We start from the raw sequence: 26,293 nt of genomic DNA, 5'->3' as shown, positions 1-26,293 counted from the left end.
CATTCCACAAAAATCATTCTAACAAGGCAGGTTATAATTTTATTTTCAATTGTAGTGACATGAATCTTTTAAGCTTCAGTTCTTTAAGTATTTATAGCCTCAGGGCTTTCCATTCTGTGTAGATATGCTCACCTTTGTACAAGATGAAGATTAAATGAGCTGTTTATGTCACTAAAACCTGAATGTGTTGTCCCTGACAGGTGAAAAAATGTTCTTTCTTACATGTTGGCAAACTATATGATCGCTGCTTCTTTGTTGTAAATTATCTGTGGTTTACTTTTTTTACTGAGTCTTCTTGATGTTCCTGGCTAACATCTTTGCAGCTTTATTAATGCATACATCACTCAATATTGTCTAGCACAAGAGGCTTTCTGTGGCTTGTATACAAGATTTTGTTTTTCTTAATACACTGCAAATGTTGGCAGTTGATGTGACGCTTATCAGATCTTTACATTTGAGCTGTGATTTGACTACAGAAAGAAATACTTGTACTGGTCGCTGTTCTCCTCTTTTAAAATTCAAGGAATGTTGTTTTAAACATGGTTACATTTATTTTAAGTACACCTTAAGAGGTTTTGTATGGATAAGTCAAACTTCAGATCTGTTGAACAGCATTATTCTGAGAACGATCCATTTATGCTAGAGGGAGTTCTTGCCTGTGATGGAAATGTTTATGAAAAGTATCTGTGAATAGCAAATCATTGTTGAATCCTAAGGTCAGCGGTAAAGGTTGCCATATTAGTTCAAGTTCATAACCATCAGAAACAAGGAACTGTATGCATACATAACTTATAGACCAATGAAATTAAAGATAATTGTTTCATTAATACACTGGCTGTGCTTTTACTGCAAATCGTAACCATACCATTTGATAACTTGGAAAGGTTGTTAGTGCCAAAATATATAATCACTACTAGTAATGGCTGTTTACCTTGTTTATTTGTGATAGGAGCTGCATTATTTCCTGTTCCTTTTTCTCGGATAGCCTCTGCCTAGCAACTTTGGCTCTAATTGCTTTCTTCCATTTTCTGGAAGCAGTTCTCTTTACTACAGTCCAAGCAGTCTGCTTTCAAACACCTTTTTCTGCCTAAGCCAGTGCAGCAGTTCTTTACAACACAGTCATCATGTAACCAGAAGAAGAGAGTTTTTAGATCCTCATCAGCATTTCTGTATGCATTCTGCCATGTCCTGCTTCATTATGCTTTAATATGAACATCTGTAGTGATTTTGTACAATCATCAGATGTTCGAATAGGAAAACTGTTCCGTAATCCTTTTTCAATTTTCTGCTCACATGAATCTGAAACAATTATTTCAATATTTGAACTATTCAGATACTTGCAGATGATTTAGTGTCTCGAGACCATATTTTTGAAGAATTCAGATGTATTCTGGTTAGCTCTGGAAGGGCTTAATTCTCAGTTTTAGTACGAGAAATCCTCATTGTCTCTACAAAGGCAACTTGAGATCCATCACTGCACAGGGGATATTTGGTACTGGAAAGAAAGGTGAACAAAAAGTGGCAGAAGGATTGCAGCATGAGCAGAAAGTGAGTGTGCAGAGGCTGGAGAGCATCCAGCTCTAGCCAATGGCCAGCAGCACCTGCTCTGGTGAGCAGGAAAGCAGTGGATCTCCTGTATGCTTCATAAATGGTACCTTGACTGTGAAAGAGAAGTACAGAAACATCTGTGCAACCGGGCAGTCATTTCCAGTCAGGCTTTTAAAAACTCTCACCCTGTCTATTCGCACAAAAGGAAATAGCAGCAAAACCTCATTTCCATCTGTACTATTACTGATGCAGTTCCTCACTGATCTGAACAACACAGTAACCGCATACTGTTCCCCCTCATCAGAAGGGACTCAATTCTTGTCTGAACTGCTGTATGCAAAGTTTCCCCAGCCTACATGACTGCCTTTCCACTTTTGGTGTAAACAATTGGAAATCTGGATGCAAATAAAGGCCTGATCTGTCTGTGTGCTTCAAGACCGAATGAAAGCAGAGGTTGAGATAGTTAAGACACCTGTGCAGTTAACAAGGCATGAGAGCAAGCTGCCAGTTTCAAGTGCAAATGGATAGTGATAGGGTTGATAAATGGGGCTACAAGTGCAAATGGATAGTGATAGGGTTGATAAATGGGGCTACTCTTTTGTATTTGGGATTTCCAACCCTGTCACTGTGGTGTTTTAATTCAATTAGATACCCGAGTGTAGATAAGATGTGTATTTCTAAGCAGCCACTGAATTTACAGGAATTCATGCTGTTTGGGGATTTAAATGTTAGAACAACCAACCACCGACACCACAAGAAGAAAGGGACAGCGAGAGATGCTCTCACTACTGAGAGACGGGGACTTCTGCAGAGCTCCTGCCATGGTAACCCTCTGGAAACACAGCTTCCATGGACACGCACATGCCGTTGCCAGGGCGGTTCTTGGCACTGCTTTGTGTTTTTCTGTTGCCTTATGTGAGCCACAAAGAGCCCCAGCACAAGCTCAGCCTGGCCTCTGCAGCTCCCCACGACACGGCTTCATCCCCACCACGGCACACCCCCTGAGGGGAATTGGGGAGGCAGAAGCTGCCAGGAGGAAAGCCCAGCTCTGCCCTCCCCACCCTGCCCTGGAGAGTGGTGCAGTCCTGGCCTGGCAGTATGAGGGTAGGTGTGCACCTGTAGGTGCGGGCTGTTGGGACCCAGGAGGGCCAGCTCTTGCTTCTATGGCTGCTGGAGGAGCCTGCGCCCATTTTTCTCCATTGGTAAGTGCACTGGCTGACAGGGCAGTGTGTCTCTTGTACTGGGAAGTGATGGTTGAAGAACCCTTAGAGATTTGAACCTTCTGGTCTTGGGGCAGTTGTACATGGTGGGTGTCCCATGGAGGCAGTGGGCAGGTGTTCAGTGGATTGCTCTTTCCCACGTGGCTTACATACAGCTCTGTGCTTGCTTCCTTCCTCCTCTGCTGCTGGAAGCCTGCAGCCCTGTCTGCAGCTGCAGTTTGTCCTTGGGTAATGGTAATTGTGGGCAGGGTGGCTGCCTGCTTCTGTCATACCAATGATTTCAGAAGAGGTTTTCATATCCCTTTGCACAGATAATGGCCACAACCAACGTCTCTTTTGCTCTGTGATGATACTGGTAATACTTATGGATCTGCTATGCTAACAGTGTTTCCTGATTGTTGTGACTGGGTCAGTGAGTTATGCCTTGGAAGCAGAAGGTGAGGAGATGCTTTCCTGTCGTTTTTCACAACCAGTGTTGTCCCGTTGCTGCATCTTTGGGAACCCGAGGTTTGTCTTTATTTTTCCTTTCTGGACTGAGTAATCTGTTTGAGGTTCAGCTCATTTTTTCCACAGGCAAACATAGTTAACACTGTTCTGAACATTTAACCTGACTTCTAAGTATATTCATAATATATTCATATTCATATATATTCATATATATTCATATGTTACAACAACCAAAGCCTGTAGGGTAAATCAGATCTCTATAATCTCTTTAGGATCATTTATTATAAAGCACTGGATTCTTGGAGATGAGTAACCAGTCCTTGTATCTGCATTAGTGAAAATAAATAAGGTAAGTAAGCTACTATAAATGCTTCTCTACCGCATGCAAGTTGATGGGCTTACAAAAGTATATATGTATTTGCAGGGTTAGTGCCTAAGAGCAAATAAACTCTATTGAAAACCTGAAAATGAAGGGAGAAGTGTATTCTAGCTAAAGAAGATTTCACAGTTCAATATAAACTTTGGGGTTTTCATTTATTTGTTTGTTTGTTTATTTTTCAGGACTGTGGCTTGCACTTGCATGACCAAGAACTGGAGAAGTGCCAGGTTCTAAAAGGAACTCGGTGCCTTCTCATGAGGGTGTTAGAAATTATACTTCAGACTCGAGTGAAATGAAAATTTCAGATGAAAAAGGAACTGCTGAGACAAGAAAAATGACTGTGATTAAGAAGAATGTCTGCTGTGATGCCGTATACGTGAACGCAGCTAAGATTTTTCAATTCATTCATAATAAAAAGCCAAAGGAAAGAACGTTAGTGCGATATGGTGATGGCTCGGTATCTCCCATGCTGACTCTTAAAGATGAGTGTTCCCAGCGTTTATCTTACAATCTGGCTTTCAGTGCTCTGAAATGTAAGTACAAAACGTTTCCAAGAATTGCCAGTAGAAATGATATAGCAGAGAGAAGTATAGAAATAGTTTCTATTTTGTTTCTGCCTGATGACAGAGATTTGGGTAATCTACTGTAAATTAAGTAGTAATTTACTACTAGACTAGTTGTATCCCTCAAATATTTAAATAGATCTAAGTGTTGGTTATGTTTTATAGAATCATTTAAGATTTGTACTTTTTCTGATAGGGTAATCAGAATTGTTACTGTACATGAGTAAACTTAATTTTTATGATCAAACTTTCAGATCTTTCTCTTTTTTTTAAATAAATATTTGCTGTTCTTGCACATAATTTAGTATTATATAGTATAACTTATCAATGTTTTTCGCAGATCAAGATCTTCTTGAAGAAATACTGCTAGATAGTCAAGTTTACTCATGTCATTCAATAGTAAGTGAACATTATATTAAGAGAATACCTTTTGTATTTTCTGAGTTGTTGCAGTTAGAAACTTTTCAGATGGTTCTTTCCATATAGTAACCTGAGATCAAAATATTCAATTCTTTTTCATTAGTTGTCCAAACCATGAATCTCCAGTCTTCTAGATGAGCTGTTAGTGAGATTCTTTTGGTGTTGCATCCCAGTGCTGGGAATTAGCTCCAGAGAAAGAAACTAGGAGAGTGAACCATAATGCTTACTGCGCTGTATGACTGGCTGTGTTATGCTGTCCATGAGCCAGGAAAAGTCACATAATAGGATACCAGCGACTATGGCACCTGTCCAGGGAGTTTGACCCCTGGGTTCTGTCTACTTCTTGAACAAGGCAAGGTACTTCAAACTCTTGTTTGCAAACTCCCAGGAGCAGCCTCACCGATCCTGTAGGCAGAGATCTTTTTGTCCTCTTCTCTTTTGTGTGAAGCTATCTTTTGAATGTGGTGTATGGCTTGTCCAGTTTTATTGAGTACAAAGAGCAAGGATTGCCCAAGTGCAGAGACTGGGGCTTTTGAAGAAGCAAAGAGAAGCTTTTGGATTCTGTCTTGGTTCCCCTTGTTTTTACACTGAATGGTGCTTTGGATAAAATAAAGAACAGCACTCAATGCTTTCCATCCCATTTGAGTCCCCTTATGAGTGGAAAGTGTAGAGTGAACCATATCAGACAAAAGAAAACACTGACCCCAGGTTTCATTTCCTGGGCAAACTGTGTTATGAAAAGAAAATCTGGAGAAGGCAGAACAATCTGCTTCCATCCTGTGGTGCCTTTGATGCTTTTTGATAACTACAAAATTAATTTGAACTGGTGTTAATTGCATAGATTGATGTGAGCAGGCAAATGATCCAGCAGTAACGTTTGATTTTCAGCTTGTTTTTGCAAGGAGATGAGACTTAGGTAATCACATTTTGTATTTGATGGTGTGCCTTTCGTAACTTGAGTTTTCTAGCTTGTATCAGTCGTACTTGTGAGAAGGTAAGATGTATCCAAGAGTAATGGAAGTGCTGATAATTCCTGCCTGTAAGGAGTTGCTGCTTAAGTTTAACGTTTAGGCATGGGAACGAGATTTTACTATTGTTCTGCTTCTGCTTGTAATGTAATGGCTTGAGCTCATCAGTTACTATATCCAAAGAGTCCTGTGAGAGAAATTGATATAGAAGTTTCATTGGAGTTGTTTATTGTCTTACACAGGAGACTAGTGCTTGATATGGACCTTTTTATTTATTTATTTGGCTGGATGACTGTGAAGAGGAAAGGGACCTGGGGGTATTGGTCGATACTGGGCTGAACATGTGCTAACACTGTGCCCAGGTGGCCAAGAAGGCCAACAGCATTCTTGCCTGTATAAGAAATAGTGTGGCCAGCAGGAGCAGAGAGGTGATCATCCCTCTGTACTCAGCTCTGGTGAGGCTGCATCTTGAATATTGTGTTCAGTTTTGGGCCCCTCACTACAAGAAAGATATCGAGGCCTTGGAACGTGTCCAAAGAAGGGCAACGAAACTTGAGGGGTCTGAAGCACAAGTCTTATGAGGAGCAGCACAGGGAGCTGGGATTGTTTAGCTTGAAGAAGAGGAGGCTCAGGGGAGACCCCATTACACTCTACAGCTTCCTGAAGGGAGGTTGTGATGAGGAGGGGCTTGGCCTCTTTTGCCAGGCAAGAAACTGGACCTGAGGAAATGGCCACAGGTTGTATCAGATGAGGTTTAGACTGGACATAAGAAGGAAGATTTTCTCTTAGAGAGTGGTCAGGCACTGGAATGTCTGTCCAGGGAGGTGGTGGAGTTGCCATCCCTTGGCAGTGTTCAAGAGGTGTCTGGATGAGGAGCTATGAGCTATGGTTTAATGGACGGTTGGACTAGATGATCTTGTAGGTCCCTTCCAACCTTGTGATTCTATGATTCCATGATCCTATTTATTTATTTTCAGAAATAAGGCAAAGTGCCACGTTCACTATCCAGTTGTTCTTCTGTTGCAGCCGGCTGAATTAACCAGCCTGCTTCTTGTGTTACTTTATGACCTGCAAGACAGAAAGTTTGAAGCACGTGTGATATCTGATGAGGAGGAACCTATAGCAGAAGTTCGGGAAATGGAGAATTTTCTGTTCAGGTACACGTGCAAAGAATTTTGTTGTTGTTGTGGGTATATATTAGCAGAAATGCAGAATTTTATAGCAGCTGTTTTTTGTTTTTTTTTCTCCCTGATTTTGAATCTTACAGATACCTTTTATCTTGAAATCTTGCAAAATTAGTTTGAATTTTTTATGAGAAAGTGATCTGAAGGGAAACTTTCTTACCCCTATAATAAGAAAAACATTGCTAACAACCTACATTGCAAATTATTTTACTAGAAATAGGTAGCTTATTCTGGAGCTCTTGAAACTACTTTCATATAATTTTCTGTATGAACTTGCAAAGTGAGTTCTTGCTGTTGTTTTCCAAGCAAGAGACTGTTTCAATAGAAATACTGCCTGTGAGTAGTTGGTGAGTTTTAAGCTTATGACTATATTTTGTAGGTTTAGGATCAAATTGGCAGCTGCACTTGCAAGATGTCGCATCAAATATGATGCTATTTCAATTGAATACTTTATACCGGAAACTTTAAAGAAGCACGAACAAAGAACTTCTGCCTTACCTTTATGTGCTTGGATAAATACATTGAAGACCAGGTAACATCTTTAAAGTGTCACCTAATATTTTAGTTTTTACATATGTTATTGGATAGTTTGCTGTACTCTTAAAATTTCCATGCTAGTTGACTACTGGTAATTTGATTAGAAACTTAAAGTCCTTCTTTTGCTTGTTTTGAACTTTTTATATATTACAGCAACTGCATTCATGAACTGTAAATGGAAGATACAACAGAGTTTGTTATAGACTATTGCTTATGTGGATATTCACCAAATAGGCAGTTTTTTTCCTGACTTGATCTCCCTCTGAGGGCGAGTAAATTCTGTGATGAAAAACAGAGATCATTTTGTAAAAGCAGGTGATATTTAAGGTCTTTCCCTACCTAGGCCATTCTGTGCATATTGCCAAGGGTGCTAAGACAGATAAAATACTTCAAGCCAATGTTTGTTATGTAAAGATAGTGTCAGCTACTAACAATTCTTTTAATCATCGTTCAGTGTGTCATCAAGTGTGTAACACTGGTATTTTCAGTCTTGTTATCCATTCTATTATACAAATAATTCATTTTATCATGTTCTCAGGAGTTTTTAATACTTTTGTCTTGGACCAATATTCTGTGGTCATGGCTGGTTATGGTTTTCTTAAGAGAAAGTGTCTGAGTGCAGTCTTTCACCCTTTAGCTCAGATTGAGCTGAAAGCCACAGTATTGACTGTACATAAGCTCATAGGTACATAAAACACCACATAAGCTCAAGCGCTGTCTAAAAGTGTCTAAAAGTTTTGGTATATATATCTTTAAATCTTCATGATATTTGAATTGCAGACCTCAGCATTTATGCCTTTGTTATGTTCACGGAAGGATTACTTCAGATAGTAGTTGTTAAATTCATCAGCGAGCTGGGATACATTGAAAGCAATTGAAAGAGTGAAGCTATTCTGGCAGTAAATGTGCTACCAGAGGTCAAGGACATCTATATGAGGGTGCTTTGAATCATTCTCCGGAGACACACACCTCCTTCTTCATCTGTGTTATCGGTCTTACTGACTTAAGAGTCAAAAACAGAACTTAGAAGCCTGCAATAGTGTGATGTCCCCTCGTGTGTCAGATAGTACTACTGCTTTACGTGTGTGTGTGTGTAATCTATACAGATGTTTTATACACAGATGCAGTATATGTTTTACAAAGCTGCAGGTGTAGGGATGAGTGTATGTATACCAACATAGGCATTAAAGAAATAAAAGGCCGTAATCAACATCAATGTGAGTTATGTTGCTTATGAAGGTGGCGTATATTTAATAGTCAGAACTGTGTGTTAACAGCTTTGAAGATGCCTTTGAAGATCTGGAGAGTGAGGGATTCAGCGAAGTTGAATCTGTGTCAGACCTCAAGGGTTACACTTATTGTTTGGACCAGCTTTGCCACAACGTCTTGTTTTTCCCTTCCTCTCTTAAAGACGAGCTGCTTGATTTAGATCTTTTTGCAGACTGCAGACTCTTACTGCAGGTGAGTTGGTGCCACCCTTGAGTGAGTGATATGAATCTGCAAAGCAAAATAATGCTTTACATTCAAATAAGGTCATGCTCTGTGTGACTGTCCCATTGCATCAGGCAGGCAGAAATACGCTCTCAAAAGTTTTTGGACGTGTATAAAAATGAGAAGTTAAGAAACAGACTGATTTATTAAGATTTGCACGAAAATATTAGTACTTGTAATTCATAATTATAGTGACGGTAGTAAAATGTTGTAAAATTAATTTTAGAACTGTCAAAATTGATGAACAAGGTGGCTGTGCTTCTGAAAATATGAGGAACGTTTCTGTGTAACACAGCATACATTATCTCCCCCTTAGAAGATAACAGCATGCAAATATTCACGTCCTGTAGCTGAAGAGGAATATGGCGAATGTTTCTGATGGAATAATGATAAACAGAACAATTCAGGTTGGAAGGATAATAGAATCGCAGGAATCATAGAAAGGCTGAAGTTGGAAGGGACCTTTAAAAATCCAGTTCCACCCAACCTGCCGTGGGCAGGGGCACCTTCCACCAGATCACACTGCCCAAAGCCCTCTGATTTAAGTTAAATACAGTGATTTTGACTTAAGATACTTGATTTTTGTCTCCTTAAAAATTCCCTATTAGCAGCTACATGTGATCAGCTCTTTCTCCTCCTTTCTATTTATCATGAAAATAGTGGATCAATTTCCTACTCTGGAAAAGAAGATTGGTGCTCAGAGAAACCCAAGCAGTTGGTTACACTGAATTTTTGTGTCACTGTTTTATAGGATAAGTCTCGCAGCCTCGCTGTACACTCTGTACAGGCGCTGTTGGGTACGGATGATGATGTTATCATGGCTCACCTGGGTTCCCACCTCACCGTCGCCCATATGTCAGCACTGAGAAACGACAGCACATCCAAAATCTTTGTTTGTGGTGTAAAAAGTTCTGCAAAAGCAGATGAACTGGAAGACTTGTTCGAACACATGGGATGTAAAAGTATGTGTTGAAACAGTTGGTGTGAAGAAGGTATAGCAAGATAGATTTTGATAGGGTTTGTGATAACTATAAATAGGTCATAAATCGATCAGAATTTAGAGATCCCTTCTTTGAAGATTTGGGAGGGTAATAGATTATTTTTGTCATAGAGTGAACTTACAACTCCTTAGCTTCAATGAGGCTTAACAACGTTGCAGATTAGTCAGATTCCTGAAACATTACAGTGAAGTGCTTATTCACATAAGTAGTTCCCGTGTAATGGCTGGGATCTGCAAACTTTGGTATCTGTGTAAGTGGTGTCTTGACCATTGCTTTTCAGGTCTATTTTTACTTGTTTCTGAGATTGTTAATCAAAAATTCATAGATTAATCCAGAGGATGTGATCAGAACAAACTGTAATAAGAGTGGCAACCAATTAGCAGTCCCTTCAGTGGAAGATGCTAAGGCTTCATCCCTCAGTCTACCTGAAATCAGTGGGATGTTGGGGGGTCTGGTCCATTAGGTTGTAGCTCTGTGGAACTTTGTGTAACATTGCTGTCTCTTCAACCCCATCACTTTAAAATTAGGCAGGCTTTGCATTAGTGTTGAACTGCTGACCACCCTTTTTGTTTTATTGCAGATATTCAGCTGCTAAATGAAGACTTTACTGAGATTGAACCAAAAGATCCCAGATTTCAAAATGCAAAAGTTATTTTGTTGATACCACGGTGCTCTGGACTGGGTTTTAGTAATCCAATAGATTTTATTTTGACTGAACATGGAGGTAACTTCTGATACCATAGATTTCTGGTAGAAATAGTTCTTCAGGTACTGTGATATGGATAGTACAGCTGCTCTGATAAAATGTAATCCATAGAGCATAGACAAATAAACATAACCATAGACTCACCAAGGTTGGAAAAGATCTCTAAGATCATCCAGTCCAACCATCCACCTGCTACTAATATTACTAATACTAGGAGCACTTTGTAAAGGAAATTTCAAGTCAATGGTATGAAATTTGAGGGTTATTTTGGGGAGAAGAGTATATATTGTCTTGGTTTTCAGGCAAAAAGACAAAATTTATGTCTATAAGAGTGCATAACTTTCTATTATCACATTCCTTTAATGACTGTTTATAATAGCCTTCTCACTGTTCAATTTTCATTAAACAGAAACAAAGAAGAGGCAGTAGTAATTAAACTTGACAAGGAAAGAATTGCTTAGGCACTTGTGGTATTGTAATCCATAAGGCCTGCCTTCTCACTGTACCAGTGACCATCAGGTCTGTTACCAACGCGTTTTCTGCAAACAGTGTTAAGAAACCAACAGCAGCTATGTTATTAAATGACAAATCTTTGCATTTAGATGCAGGATTGCTGAAAGACCTTTTCCAAGGATCTGTGTCTAAGGATAAACTCCGTACTCTCGCTGAGAGGCAGCTGAATGAGTTGATGCATGCAATGAAATGTAAGTGTGCTGGCAGTCAGGTTCCTGGAAAGGTTTTGTTTTTTTTTTATACTGCCAGTTTGATTGTACTGCAACCAGATTTATTTTGTTAAAAATACACCCATTAGTCTATGAGTTAAGAGCAATTGTTTAACCAAAACCTCCAAATAATGATCTCCTCCAGCTTGAGGGTTTTTGCGTTGTGATATTTGCGTTAACACAACAGCCTGCATAAACAGGTTTGTATAAACAACTGCCTGAGTCAGGTTCAGTTTTGGCTAAGTTGTAAATGTGGTCCATCTTCAAGCTGCCATTTTCTTCTGCCGTTCCTTTAGCAGATGTGTGAAAAGACAGCCCTGAATTTGTGCTGAAATCCACCAGTATTTGAAAAGATTTTGATTATTAAAAAACAGCACTCAAGCATAACTTCTATACTGGTTTTAGTCCTTACTAAACCACTGTGTATCACAAATTTTAACACTGAACTCTTTTCACGTTTTATTTTGTAGTTCATGTACAATCTATTGTTTACTGCACTTCTTCTGTTTACCCAGAAGAGAATGAAGAAGTAGTGCAGAAAGCGCTGGAATGTGCTGTGAAAGTAAAAAAGCTGATACCATTCAGGTATGGCATGACTAGTTTTGTCTATGGAAAACTTGAAGTAGCGTAACAGTTATCATAGTCCAATCTGTGTCTTGTATTAGTATAACAATATCATCTTCAGCTGCCCTGATTCCATTCTTTTTGAAGTTAAGAGAGTACTAAATAGTACTCTTAATGTTTTCATCTATTGCGTTTCCCCGTAAGTAGCTTAAAAGAGAACAAAGCCAGTTTAAGACAAGGTAGAGACTGGAAGTCAGGCAAGTTGCTTGATTACACCAAACTTCTGACCTGATCAGTTCCAAAGGAAAAAGGAACCAAGTCTTAAAAAGTGAGAACAATAGAAGTATGCGAACTTCTGCTGCTCCATTGCTTGTGTTTGTATTCAGAGTGACGCTGGGGAGGGTATAGGGGTCAGGCTGCATTACCAGACCGTCCTGTATAATCATAACATACAAATATGTATGAGAAAATTGAAATTCCGCTGAGTCTGTAATGTCTGTGAAGCATTTATTGTGTGGGAGAGGAAGCAGGAGGACCTTAGAACTCAAAGGTCTCTGAGTTATTTGAATGTAATCAGTACACACGTTCAGTATTTATATCACATAATTAATATGGATAAAAAAAGAAGAGGATTTTGTTCAGGAGCTTTGATTTTTCTTCAGGAAAAAGAAGTTCCCCTTTGTCAAAGAAAAACAAAAACAAAAGGTGAAAGAGCACTGGAATTTTTGTGGAACTCAGCAGTTGTGGCTGAAGATGGGGAGAACTTCGTAAATGATGATTCCAGAATTAGTTCCTCCTTCGCTGCCATGCGCAGATGTGGGATTTTTGTCATTGTACCATGAAGCTGCTGGCAGCCAGTGTAAACAAAGCAGTAAGAGAATACCATAAATGAAATACAGTGTGATCATACTTGTCTTAAGGTGAAAGCTCAGCTATTTAAGGCCCATGTATTCCTTATCATGGCTCCTCAGGCATTTCTTTTAGCATGTGGTAACTCATTTACTAGAATAACACAGAACAGAGTGAAAAATTTTGAGCACTTGTGTTCAAAGTGTAGCTGCTCTGAGAGGAACAAGTCATGCTAATAAAATGTCCTTTGGAATCATCACAGATATTCTTCTCTCTGTGTCAGACTTGTTCTTGGCTTTATGAACCAAATCACTGTGGCCTGTTTGTAGCAGCTGGGAATCGATGGAGTGTAGGGGGAATAGCAGACTTCCTTCCTTCCTTCCTTGTTGATACACAACAAAACAGTAAACTGAAAAAAAAACCTGGAGCCCTGGTTGTTGGGTATTGCAAATAGGTTATTTAGCTTACATCAATTATTTACTAAGAGCACATACTTACTTACTCAAAGTCAACTACTTTATAATTTCTGTGTCTTGCTGAGTGTCTTCAGAGCATTCCCAAGTTCCTGGTCACCTGGATTATCCGGCTATGGCAGCCTCAAGAAAGAATACAGTTCTGAATTATGTTGATATACATTTATTATCTGGTGGTTAATGTCATTTAATATTGAAAATAACTCTAAAAAGATGAATTCTCATGTCTCGGTTTGCCTTTTTTAAAAAAAGAAAAAATGAAGATAGGCTTTCATTTGCAAGAAGCACTTTACAAATCACTTTTAATATATCCATGTTTTCTTCCTTGTATATTCTTATTTCTGGGTCATTTCTTTCTTTTTGGCAGACCGATTCCTCCTGCCTTTTCTGAATGCTCCAATCCAGATTCCTGCACTGATCCTTTCTTCAAAATAGAACCATCAGAAGTTTCCAGTGGCTGTTTTCTGGCTGTTATAGCAAGAGAGGTAAGAAAACTAGAAGTTAAAAGCACTTCACAGAGAGAACCATCGTCATATTCCACAAAAGGAATTCATAAATGGAACATGTGAAAACAATTTGATAAACCTGGTTGATTTTTAAGATTTCTTGAAAAGACCAAAGACTTGGCGAGCAAAGCCAAGGGAAACTTTGGTGAGTAAACTGAAAAGCCTTGGCATGATTTCCTAAGGAAAGGCCTTAGAAGGATGATCTGCATTTCTGAGCATCAAACTTTTCATCTTGTGGCTGAGAAAAGTAGAAGTTTTTCACCAAAAAGGGGAGAGGGGGCTTTCCAAGCCCATACAGTTTAAATAATCACGCTGTGCAGACATTTGTCTACCTAAGTCCAGACTCATTTTCCCTCTTCTAGCCTGTAGAGGGCAAAGTCTCTGGAAGAGCGAGTGTTCAGACACCACACAGCAGTCAGGCCATGTATTTACTGACCAAACAGCAATTCTGCCACACCTTTCTTGTGGAGTGGATCTTGAGTAATCTGAACTTAAGGAATTGACTTTGCAGCTGTTTCTTAGATTCATTATTATTTCCTTTGACATTTTCAGACAGACTCTTCTGAAAATATGTCCACGAAGGATGTTTTGTCTAACGCTGCAGCAAAAGGACTACTACTAGACAGCATGCTAGGTACATCAGAGGAAGAAGAGATGCAAGAGAAGGTTGTAACACAGCGTAGAAGTGATACTGCTGAGGTGTCTAAGAGAAAAGCTGTGTCTAACAGGAAAGCTGTATCTAACAGGAAAGCTGTAGTACCTGAGGCTGTAAGCAAACTGAAAGAAATGAATTCCAACCAACCAACTAGTCACATTCAGCTGAAGAAACCCACCATCGAACCAGGCTCAGACAAGGGAGTTTCTAAAGTGCCGAAGCACACAACTGTTGTCAAGGTGGACGGAAAGCAGACACAAGCCAGACAGCTGACACAAGCCAGACAGCCGACACAAGCCAGACAGCCGACACAAGCCAGACAGCCGACACAAGACAGAAAGCCATGTACAGATGATAGAAAAACGCTCGCTTTGAAAATAGTGGAAATTGTTTTTCCTCAAAGACACTCACCCAGGCTAGCAGATTATGTCACTTTGCTCCAGTCCAGACAGATGAATAGAAGTCTGAGGGATAGAGAATCTCCTCCACCTGTGTCTGATGTGGACAAGCCAACTGTGCTTAGAAATTCTCAACCAGAGCTGTAAGAATCTTCAAACTTCCCCCTAGCTTTTTAGAAAAGGTAAAGATTCCTGTATATACTTATTCACACATGTAGATTACAATAAACCTTTATTCATTATCAACTTACTATGAGACTAGTTCTCAGATATTTGCATGGAAATAGCTCCGTAAGCCATTTAAAACCAAGAATTACATTTTGAAGTTACACAAGGCTGACAGACCACTGGGGGAGCAAGGTCAAACATACTGCAGCTTTTTGCTATAGGTTTTAAAATGACAAGTTACAGCATACAGTTTTCTTTTCTCCCATGATTTGCGTAGCTACATATGAATCTATTTCAATTTATAAAAAAAAAATAAAATATTATTTCTTTTTTAAGTGAGACTGCATTTAATGAATGGCTGTTCCTATTTGCAAGCATTAGCTACTGCTTTTGTAAATGACCTTTTGGACTGAGATACACAGAAACTCAGCCTTGTGCAGTAAGCAAGTTAGTTCAGTTCTATCTCTCAAGCTAGGTATGAATTTTTCTACAAACAGCTGGCCAAGTACATTTGAACCCACAGGATTTCCAGTATTAATTCCTTTGGTTTCCACTCAAAGGTGCTTAAAAATATTATAAGGGAAAACTATATAAACATTACAATGTAACATCAGTCTATATCATATCACTCTTTTCACCTCAGATAAGCTGCTACTGTCCAAGTAAGTAATTTTTATAAATAGCCTAACTATTTATCCAAATAAATAATGACTAAACACAAGGAATTAGGCACTGTTCAGAAATCAGCTGTGGGAACCTAACCCATTCCCTGTTGCTAACAAATGCAGAATGAATGGTGAATACCTATGTCTGTCTTCTAATCCGAACACAACGTAATAAGTGACTTACTATTAAATATAGGCAGTTTAAATAAAAAAAGTACTTCAGGAATTCGTAGCAACTGTTTCTGACAGGATTTAGACCCACGCAGAGAAAACGTTTTAACATCTTTATTTTCTTCCTGTCCACACCAGCCAACATAACTGGATGAGGATTAGAAGAAGGCATGTATTACACCATCGGCACATAGAACTGCCGCTTCTTCATCAGATAACTATTACTACTTCACTGAATCAGTGAAAAATTCTGTTCATGTTTTTAAGCAGAGTCGCCTGTTGTACTCAAAGGTTTCACTCACCTGCAGTACATCTCTGTGAGTAACCTACACTCCTTACCTGGTCCAATAAAAGGAAAAGCTCTGTTTTTGTTGCTATACAAACCTGTTTGCTTGCACTGTACTGAACTGGAACAAAAACTAAAAAATAACACATTATTTCAAACCACCTTTAAGGAGGATTCTACATAATAGACAAAAGGAACAGAAAGTAGGGTTGGTTGGTTTGTTTTTTAATATGGTTGTTAAATGCCTAAAAGAAACTTGAGATTCTTAAGTTAGAGAAGTGATATGAATATTTTCAAAAATAAAGATCAGTGTCTCTCATTTACTAAATATTGATAAAATGACTTCAAAATGAATATGCTCTGGGCTTACACAATGATGTTCCACACTTGGGCTTTCATCTTGTTTTGAGGGAGCTGAGTCCTTAAGATGTTATGGAGTCCAAACCAGTGGTGACCATGTTATTTTACCAAGCATACAAAAGAGCCAGCAGTGAAGATTTTACTTAATTCAGCAGGTTACCAGCTTGCTTGGTGAGCACTGAACAAAACCTGGTGGCAACATCTGGGATTGACTTCAAATGGCTCGTGGATAGAAGCCTGAATGCTCAATTAAACACTTAAAAAATATTTTAAAAAGCAAAGTAAAGCTGTATCGTGTATAACCAGTTCTCAGTAGCCCAGTTAAATATTGATAGTTTTCAACTGGAAACAACTGATTCACCTTTATAGATACAGAAGTCTCCACGACATTACTAATGACTCTACACAGCCATCACATATTTTTCCCTCCCCTCAACTTTGAACAAGAAAAGAAATAATTTCCCAGCTCCATGGACCAGTTGAGACAATCATTTTATGCAGCCAAATTTATTCTCGGAACAGATTACATTTAAATGTGTAGAAGTGGACAACAGCAGGGGAAATTGCCCTTTTCAGCATCAATTGCGCGCTCTATTCAAGGCTGAGCTCTGCTAATAACCAGTGGGTTTGGGTCCACAGAAATCCAACCTACTTTTGCTGACTGTGCAGCACAAGTTTTTAGCACTGTATGCCCAAGGAAGGAGTAATGGCATTAAAGGCTGAACCTACATAAGCTGCTGAAATAAAAAGGCGCTGTATTTGCATGGGTGCTTTACCAACAGTTGCGCATCCCTAATGAAATAATCATCTAAGAAATACTTGATAAAACTTAACAAGAAAAAAGAACTCTCAGGCGCTGACACAGACGTGGTGTAAGCTGTCAGACACTCCAGCCTCTCTTCCCGTCACCAAAGGGGACGTTACTTCAGCAGGCACAGGTACCTCCAAACACAACGTTATTGTGCGTTGCTTCTATGCTGCTTCTGTGCAGTCTTTGTTATTTCTCTTTAAAGAACCCATAGTTGTCTCTGCAGCCTTGCACCTCCCACACCCCTTTTCTCCCCTTTAAATGAAACAAACAGTGACTTAAAAAGAAAAACCTACAGCCAGCACTGCGGATTTCAAAAGAAAGGCTTTTATCTCTCAATTTTGACAGTGAATATAAATCTCCTTGCTTTTGCAAGGGAGCACATTAACGACGTGAGTGATGCGTGATACTTACCTCTAGTTTACTACTTGCATTGAAAAAAATATGAAATCAGCTTCGCTTTACATGATTTTTCTACAGACTTCAATAAAAATGTGACTACAAATAATTACAAAGTTGCCTTTTTTTTAGGCAACCTATAGTATACAGCGTAGAGAATGTTACAAGATCACGTCTGGTAAAGACAATACATCGACATCATAACGCGGGATATTTCAGTAAAAATAGAATAAATAAAATAAAAATATTTTAAGCTGTATTTAACAGGTTAATTTAAAATATGGCATCAGACATACAAGGCATAGTGAATGCATGGCTGCCTGCTTACAGAATCGCTGGGTATTATAAAAAATGCATAGATAACTGAAGGGTTGCGATAACATCAAATAAAACAGTGCTGGTTACTCAGACACGCGTATGCCATACATACATTTTTGGCCAGGTTAAAGAGCGCCTCAGTACGTTGTGTGATAAAGGACAACGAGCTTTGCAACTTTAAGTGTTGATTCTGCAAACACCCGGGTGTGTGTTTAACACTTTAGAAACTCAGGAGTTCTACTGCAGCCAAAAGGCCAGATAGATGTGGCCCATGAAGCAAACTACTTAAGTATTTGCAAAATCAACAGCATTTTGGTAACAGACAAGAAATTTAGGGGACCTACAGCTTTTCAAATACCTTCCTCTCTCCTTTCCCTCAGCCCTTCCTGCAGTTGCACATTTTTTCCAGTGAAAACTCTGTTTTCAGAGCCTCAGCAACACAGATGTGTAAAGACTTCTGACACGGCTTATTACCTTTGCACTGCTGTTTCCCAAGTGTTGGTTTGGTTTAAACATGAACTGTTCCTCTCTTGGGGAAAAGCAGCACTGTGTAGACAGCACTACTGAACTTGATTATACTGTTAAAAATTCTTTGTTGTAAAACAAATTAAAACATTGGTGTTTCCATCTGGAACTTTAAAAAGAAAGACGCTGTCAAAATATTTTCTGTATATAAAACAAAGTTTGATTCAGTATTCTTATGATGAATAAGGAAATATCCTTTAAATTCATGACCTCGCTTAACGACATTGTGAGCCGCCACATTTTGATAGCAGCCACGAGAGGAAGTGATTTTTTTTTAAACACTGTTCCTGTCAGACTTAAGTGGGATCAGTACTAGAAACTGGAGAAACAGGAATAAGCTGATACACATCTGTCATCTCCATGCTTCGATATCTGGCTTCATGGTCAGTTTAAACATTGCTACTGCTGAAAGCGGAGGATTTGCCTCCCCTTCCCTCCTTTTCTCCCTGTCATCTGCACAGCCACGTGGCCAGCAGGGTCAATTTTGGAGTTTACTCACGTCATTCAGATTGGACTTCTCCTCCAACTGCACAAGCAGCGGAGCTGGTACAAAGGAGACAGTAGGAGCATGAGACTTGGGATGGAACAGGATTGCTTCACTCCCCTGGGAGTAGAAACTCCGCTATGCAGAGATCTGAAATTGCATTCACCAAGGTTGGAAAAGACCTCTAAGATCCTCCTGTCCAACCATCCACCTACCATCAACATTTCCCTCTAAACCATGTCCCTCAGGACATCTAAACATTTCTTGAATATTGTGGAGGCTCAGCTTCTTAGAGGGCATTCTAGAGAGCTGTACTTAGAATGCTACAGCTGCATGGCTAGGCTTCACCTACACTTGCTCATACATCAGGCTAAATGTGTTTTAATAGTTCTTCTACGTTTCCAACGCAGGCATTTCTTGAATCATCACTCTTTCCCCTGGTATTCTTAATATGTTTTGCTCAGGTATTGCTGCTGACTTTTTAAAATAAGAAAAAAAAAATCATTCTTTGTTCATAACAATCTTGCTTATAACAATATCTGGCACAGTAAAGTAAAAAAATGGTTCTTGTAAAAACAACATTCTTCTAAAATTACAACATGACCAGATTTGCAGACTTCGGAGACAGATACAGTTTGGAACATATATATATATATATATATATATATATATAAATGCAGCCAAAACATTTCTAACATTAGTTAAAAATATCTTTTATGTTCCATTTCCTAAATTTGTACCAATCTGCAGGGCTAAACAGAAGGTGGCAAAGGGAAAAAGATGCGTAGCTGCATTTGAAGATCAGCACAGGACGCAATTTTAAAGGGGCATTTCTGTGCTGACTTTGTCAGAATCTGCAGTTGTGTGGATCAAGGCTACTACAGGAGACCTTTGGAGCAAAAGCACTGAAATGAAATTGTCCCACTTGAAGCAACGTCCTGTTAGAAAACAACTCTCATGAGTTTTATCACAGTTTCCATTAAATTTAGTAAATAATCAGAAACATGATTGTTCTATTTGTGGCATGCTAAGTATTTAGCAGCAAACTCAGAGAGGGAATACTGCAACCCAACACAGAATTGAACGTTTGATCAAACACTCATATAGAAAACATCTGTAACATTTTTGCTTTTGTGAGAGTTTTAAGACAGTAAAACTACTGACCAACTCTTTCCTGATCAGTGTGAGCCCTATGTGGAACAATCAGTATTTTGAATGAACAATTTGGGATGACATATTTAACAACCAACGTGCGCACCTGTATGATTAAAGATGAAAAGTGGATCACCCTGTACTCAATTACTGAAAACACTCCCAGGTTTTTTCAGCATTGGTTTGGTATCAAACAATTCCTGCCTACGACTGTAATATACAAACAGAGATCAAATGACAATGGTTCACATGAATGTCAGGCAAACCAACACTGACAAACAATTTAAAATTAACAGGTTAGTTCTGTAAAAAATAAAACTTGGTATTTAACCTACAGTAATTCAATGGTAGCTGATCCTTGGTATCTACTCCAGTGTTGAGAACCAAAGTGCTGTAGGACTTAAGATTGGTTTGAGACAAATCCAGCTCAAGACGGTGAAACCATCAACTCAAGCGTCATTCACTCCAAGGACTTTAGCATGAGTTCACTGGGAAGGACGTGGCCGTATTCTTTCTTTTGTGAGTTCAGGTAATGTTCACGTATTTACAATCAAACAGACCTTCCATTGCTCACAATGTAACTCATTGACGGGAAAAAAATTATTCATGCTTCTTTTCATATCAAACGATGGTGGCAAGAACGAGATAACATGCTTGTCTAGCATTGCTTTGATACGGATAAATTCTCTTAAGACAAAGCATCAGCAATTTGGAATGGAAGGCCAAACATCATCAGTTCATTTTCCTTAGTGTAGATACTGTTATCTGCAGTTAAAAGTTAGGAGAATCTTCTCTCTTACGCTGCTACGGCATGTCGGTGACTGGGCGTTTCTGTTTCAAAGTGTCAATGAGGGACAGCACTCCTCTCTTTACGTTGGTTGTGACTCTCCTGGTCACCGAATCTGCAGGTGGTGGGGGAGGCCGAACTTTCTGCGAAGGAGGCCTGGCCACTAAGCACTTCTGATACCGTAACTGCAACAAAGCAGAAGCATTCTGCACTCCTTACTGTAGCCATTACTTCCAGTGCATTTAAAATACATTTAAAATACTTTCTCATGAAGTACAGTCAAACTTCCATTTTGACTGTGACAAACAGCCCTGATGAAGTTAGTGAGACATTGGTTTGTCAGCCTTTTAGCAGAAACTGTTTGTTAGCACATGACAGATACTAAATCATAACAACAACTCTTTAAAAACTGAAAAATGAGTTTTCTTAAACAGGGACTATTTTTCCACTACATTGTCACCGGGTTACATAGAAATATTCTTCCAGCATTAGATAACTTCTGTAACTACAGAACAGATCTTACAAAGGTATCAAGGAGTTCAGGAGGTCAGGTGTTAAAGGAGCATAGTTCACTAAATAGACATTTCAAGCTTATTTCTAATTTACTAAATATATCAGAATCCAAATAGCTAGGTTTTATCTTATTATATCTCAGGAAACTAACTGCACATTTGGAAATACATATACTGAGGTAGTGGAAAATCTAAGTACTATTAGATGCCTTTTAAAGAAAGTCACTTACCATACAAGCAGCCTGAACAGCTTCTGACACATTGCCTGCATTTGGTTCACACCAAAACACATGGCACTCGAAATGCTGGTTTCCTGTATCCATAATGAAGGCAAACGTATGAACATCCTTGCCTACTCCCATGAAGGACAGAAACCGCACACGACATTCCACCATGATTTCCTCTTCATTCTGGTTACAAACAAAATGATTGTTCATTACTAACAGATATTCTATGAAATTTTACTTTCGGTGATAGGTTGATTAAGCAGGAAGAGAACACTGACACAGTTCTGTGACATTCCTCTGTGTATCCCTGGTTTGCAAAGGCCTGGGCTGGGTCCTCCCTTCTGGGATACCAGCAGAACACAAGGGCTTGGAGATTTAGCACTGAAGCATATTATGCATTGTAGCACTGCATGTTTAAATCAGATGTGGAAGTTTTGTATAGAAATGCATGGCGGCTGTGACTTCTAAAGATAGTCTCCTATTACTGGTATGTAGAGATGTGGCTTTAGGGCCTAATCAACAGATGCGGATGTAAAACCTTCTTTGAAAGTTTCATTTTATTCATATCTATGAAAAATGCCCTACTAAAGGACAGTGACGTGAAACACAAATTGTAGTCTTGCTCTTGGCTTTCATAGAAAGAATAAAGGAAATACAGGTTAGAACTTAGGAATGTTCCTTATGGCTTATCCTACAACGTCACAGACCCAACACTTCTAGGAAGGATAATACCATGTTCATTTTAAGCATCTAAGGGTTACTAATAATTTATGTTCCTAAGGACATGCTTGGAATGGTAAATAAAGCTGAAGCTGACACAAGTTGTAACAGTCTTTTTAAAATGGTGGTACAGCCCTGCAAAGAAATAACATACAAAAAAGGCAAATGAAGTCCAGGAACACTTTCTTCTAATGCTCATGAGTTCCTGGTTTTCAGCACTAGTGTTAAACATGTTTTGAACGTGACAGTCTGCCTTACTCTCTCACTGATGACTGTGACAGTAGCATCAGCAACATTCATGGTAACTGGCATCCAGTCTTCCTTGCTAGAGGAAGCCATCAGACTTTCAATAGCGCTGTTCAGAGTATCCATTCCTAAAACAGAAGTAAATGTGTATGAGTAAGCATTATTTTCACATAGTAGTACATAGTAATGAATTGTTTTGAACTCAGTTAAATGAATATGATGATGGGTTCTGAAGCTGTTTTTTTTCATCTGCAGAAGCAAATCAGGTGCCTCTGGCATATTAAAAATGCGTTAGCATCTTATTTAACTGCAGCACCATTTCAGTCCTCTAAGGCCCTTCAGAGTTACAGAGCTCATATTCAGAGAAAGTGTTAAAAAGAAAATGCTTTCTTACCAGCTCCCAAAGCACTCTGGTTGCACAACACACATTTATTTGAAGTGCTGAATGCACTTCAACTCCGGCTCTTATGACTCTGAAGGTCAGGAACTGCTCCCATTCCAAAATCAGGCTCTTACACTCAGCTAGTCACAATGCAGCCCTTAAGAGTTTATGCAAGTTCCCTCTGAAGTCAGAAATATGTAACACATACCCACAGGTTTAGCTACAGGTAGCATTCCCAGGTACTGGACGTGGAACTTCTGCACCAGTTCTGTCTTTGGTGTTGGGAAATCTACTGCATGGGAACAAATATAGATTTCTATTTATTGCTACTCACGGCTTGGAAGAAGACTTTCATTTCATCAATAACCAAAAACAGTTTATCAAGTAATTATACTCTGAAGGTATTGTACTAATTAAAACAAATCTCCGTTCCCTCTGACAAGACTAATGCCAAATAATTTCTAAGGGAATTAGAACGCTGCAGCATTTAATTCTTCATCTACACTAAAAATAGGGTCACATTATGCTACTGGCTTATTAAAAAAAATAAATAAATGCATGTGCCTTTGAGACATACAGACCTATTTTTCACTGCATAACTTTGTAAAATCTGGAATCTTTTTAACATCATCTATTTTAATACATTCAACATGAGCTATGAGTAATCAATACTGCTGTCTGAGCAGAAAATTACACAAGTTGATGTATGGATTAGGAGTAGGGTAACCAGGATGAACTGCTGGATCTGAAAGCATCCAGTTTCCTGTAAAGCTAACATGTGGTAATGTTTGTTCTCCTGTAGAATTTTCTAAACAGCAGGTATTAAGTTTTGACTAATACGGCATGCAAGGGCAACTTTCTTTAGTAGAACTTTTTCTGTAGTAGAGCGTGCAAAAGACCCTCAAGGTGGATGACAACCCACTTGTATCTTTTGCCTTGGAAGCTGCCAAAATTGTGGTGAAACCTGGAGGGAGCAGTCCTATGTGAATCCATGTGATTAACTGGAGTGTATTTTGCTTTTAGGGCAAATTTGGCTGATCTATGCCATCTCAAGAAGTATTTTTATATGAACTGGACAATATACGCAAGTAGCCATAAGTATGACAAACTGTGTTTGCAAGAGTTGTACTTTAAAATAAAAGACAGAATGTACAACCTGACATAAATTAGCAAGACTGTATTACTGTGAACAGGATCAATACATAAAAACGATTAATACAATACCAGCTCACAGTCAGATAAATTGGTTAAGACTCCCCAACCAGCAGGCACCCTTTTGGTCAGAAACAGCACCAGAAATAAAACATATCTGAAATAGCACCATCCCACAGACACAAGCAGTAACGTATGGTACCTTGCAGAGGAACATCAAGGCTGACATTTGTCCTCTCCTGCATTGAACTGCAAGCCATAGCTTTAGCATTCTTCCGTTCAGCCATAATCTGAATAAGACAATGATAATACAGCATTGTTTTTTTCAAAAGATGTTGTAAAGTAATAACTCCAAGTATCAAATCTACTCCTATTAAAACTCTGATTTCCAAAATTACTCAGAACCTACAGGACTAAACAAATTATTCTTCATAAATTACTTCAGCTTGCCCATGGTTTATTCACCTCTCCTTATCTACATACTGAACTTAAGAGGTGTTTAGATGAAAGAAGAATGGAAGAGTGAGAAAACCATCCATTTTTATCAACAGAAGAACTGTGAGGAGTAACACTGCAAGAACCAAATTTTGAACACACAAAGAGCTGTGTCCATTATTCATGTACCTCTATGTTCTATCTTCTGCTGTGTGACATTTTTTCTTCCATTTTTATGTTTCTTCTGGCATTAAAAATTCCATGCAAAATGCAACACGTTCCTCCCCCACAATACTAACAAGAGGAAAACACTTCCAAACAACCACTTTGGATGATCATTCCCTGCAAATATGCATCTGAGAAGGGTCCCAAGGAAGTTAAGGGAGGTTTTCCAAAGCTAAAATATGAAATACTGTTATTTGCTTCTTTAACACTGATGACTATTGATAGTAATTAAGCTACAGAGATGACTAGAATTCCAATTAATGAAACTTGATCTGCAGATACTTCTGGCAAATTTATCTTTTGATTTATTTTTCCTTCATCCTTTTTTACTTTTTCTCCCCCCCCCTCCCTATTTTGGAAGTATTATCTTTTATGGGGACATGTGGCAGTATTCCCACCTGAGGATGAAAAATGATACTCACTAGCTTAGGGAGAAGCCCTGGTTCAGCAAAGAGGTCGAGTGTATCAGATAGCAGATGCCAGGTGCTTGTGCGTTTTCAGCACACTATTTCTTTATTACTCAAGAAGACTTTCAGTCTATATATGCTCGTCAATGAAATACAAGTATCACCATCCTCTAATCCAAATGCACATCCTCCCACAACTCCCGTTCCTTTGTGTCCTTTACAAACTCCCTGTACCATTTCTAGCTGCCAGAGGTATAAAGCTAACAGTGTGAGGTTGCTGACAGCGTGTATTACACTGAGGCTTGCAGCAGACTTGTGCAGATGACTTTACATCCACTTACCTTTGAGCAGATTTCGTGTAAACTTGTGGCGATGGCTTTTGCTGGCGTGTCACATCGAAACACATGACATTTCAGAATTCTGGTGTCTTTATCTCTTGCCACATATGCAAAGTCTCTGCACAAACAAAATGAATCGACACATTAGAAGTGGTAATTAGAACCTGCTTCACCCCTCCTCTAACATGTGTATGTTTCAGCAATTAGAGAATAAAACACATCCTAGATAATGTAGATCTACTAATTTAATACATTGCATACCTCTGAAAAGAATACATAAGCGATGATGATTAATCTATACAATTAAACAGCTCATTACAGTTTCCTAACACTGGTAATTCATTGAACATAACACCCATAACTCCAAAAGGAATTGTAAATGCATAGAAAAATATGTTCTTACTAAAGACAAAGGAGACTTACAGGATAAGACAAGAACCACACACAGCTTTTAAATGCTAAGAAAACGAAAAATGGCAAATGGTGATCTAGGTAGAAAAAGAACGCATTTTGAAGGACTATATATATATATAAAAGTGTTTAAAACTTGCAGGCAGTAATTAGAGATCTGGTTGCATAAGGGAGATGTGAACCTGCTGAGCTTTGCTCAAACTAATTGGCCTAAATATCTGACCTTATTTTTTCTGAAGTTAAATAAGGATTCCCTACAAAAGAGATTTTCTGCACTGTCCCAACAAGTTGCCTCACCATAGTACAGCTTTCTAATGCCAGTATGGTGCTTCCTTGTTCTCGGGCTGTTTAAGAGCTGAAGTTCTTCTGAAGAAGTCAAGGCATGAGCACGGTATAAAGAAAGTGTCAGGGTTGGACACGTTCCATTTAGATACTGAATTAAGGGCTGTTTCTGCATGAAGAGCCCATCACTCTGTCCCTGTAG

At 38.9% G+C, this 26,293-nt stretch overlaps 2 protein-coding genes across 24 annotated transcripts in view; one reads left to right on the top strand and one right to left on the bottom strand.

Annotated features, from left to right (window-relative positions):
• Nucleotides 1–3,783: 3,783 nt before the first annotated feature.
• NSUN7 (NOP2/Sun RNA methyltransferase family member 7) lies at nucleotides 3,784–15,132 on the top strand. The gene is given in 12 exon segments (XM_032443980.1): nucleotides 3,784–3,818; nucleotides 3,820–4,127; nucleotides 4,498–4,556; nucleotides 6,572–6,702; nucleotides 7,109–7,261; nucleotides 8,544–8,727; nucleotides 9,509–9,719; nucleotides 10,339–10,482; nucleotides 11,067–11,168; nucleotides 11,657–11,771; nucleotides 13,440–13,557; nucleotides 14,131–15,132. Coding segments are annotated over 12 exon segments (2,196 nt in total). The 5' UTR covers nucleotides 3,784–3,795; the 3' UTR covers nucleotides 14,779–15,132.
• A 1,640-nt stretch (nucleotides 15,133–16,772) lies between these two features.
• APBB2 (amyloid beta precursor protein binding family B member 2) overlaps nucleotides 16,773–26,293 on the bottom strand; it is a 141,979-nt gene continuing 132,458 nt past the window's right edge. For 12 of the 23 annotated variants that reach the window (XM_015862395.2, XM_015862407.2, XM_015862402.2 and 9 more), the window contains 6 exons: nucleotides 25,402–25,516; nucleotides 24,196–24,283; nucleotides 23,050–23,133; nucleotides 22,472–22,587; nucleotides 21,497–21,676; nucleotides 20,772–20,939 (listed from right to left, as the gene is read on the bottom strand). In XM_015862395.2, coding sequence (XP_015717881.1) covers nucleotides 20,772–20,939; nucleotides 21,497–21,676; nucleotides 22,472–22,587; nucleotides 23,050–23,133; nucleotides 24,196–24,283; nucleotides 25,402–25,516 — 751 coding nt within the window. Of the gene's footprint in view, nucleotides 20,940–21,496; nucleotides 21,677–22,471; nucleotides 22,588–23,049; nucleotides 23,134–24,195; nucleotides 24,284–25,401; nucleotides 25,517–26,293 lie in introns of all 23 variants that reach the window. The other 11 variants (XM_015862411.2, XM_015862414.2, XM_015862412.2 and 8 more) reach the window with 1 other exon arrangement.

Source organism: Coturnix japonica, chromosome 4, assembly GCF_001577835.2.
Source record: "Coturnix japonica isolate 7356 chromosome 4, Coturnix japonica 2.1, whole genome shotgun sequence".
Lineage (NCBI taxonomy): Eukaryota > Metazoa > Chordata > Aves > Galliformes > Phasianidae > Coturnix > Coturnix japonica.
The sequence above is the reverse complement of the archived record's forward strand: the minus strand, read 5'-3'. Positions and strand labels throughout refer to the sequence as shown.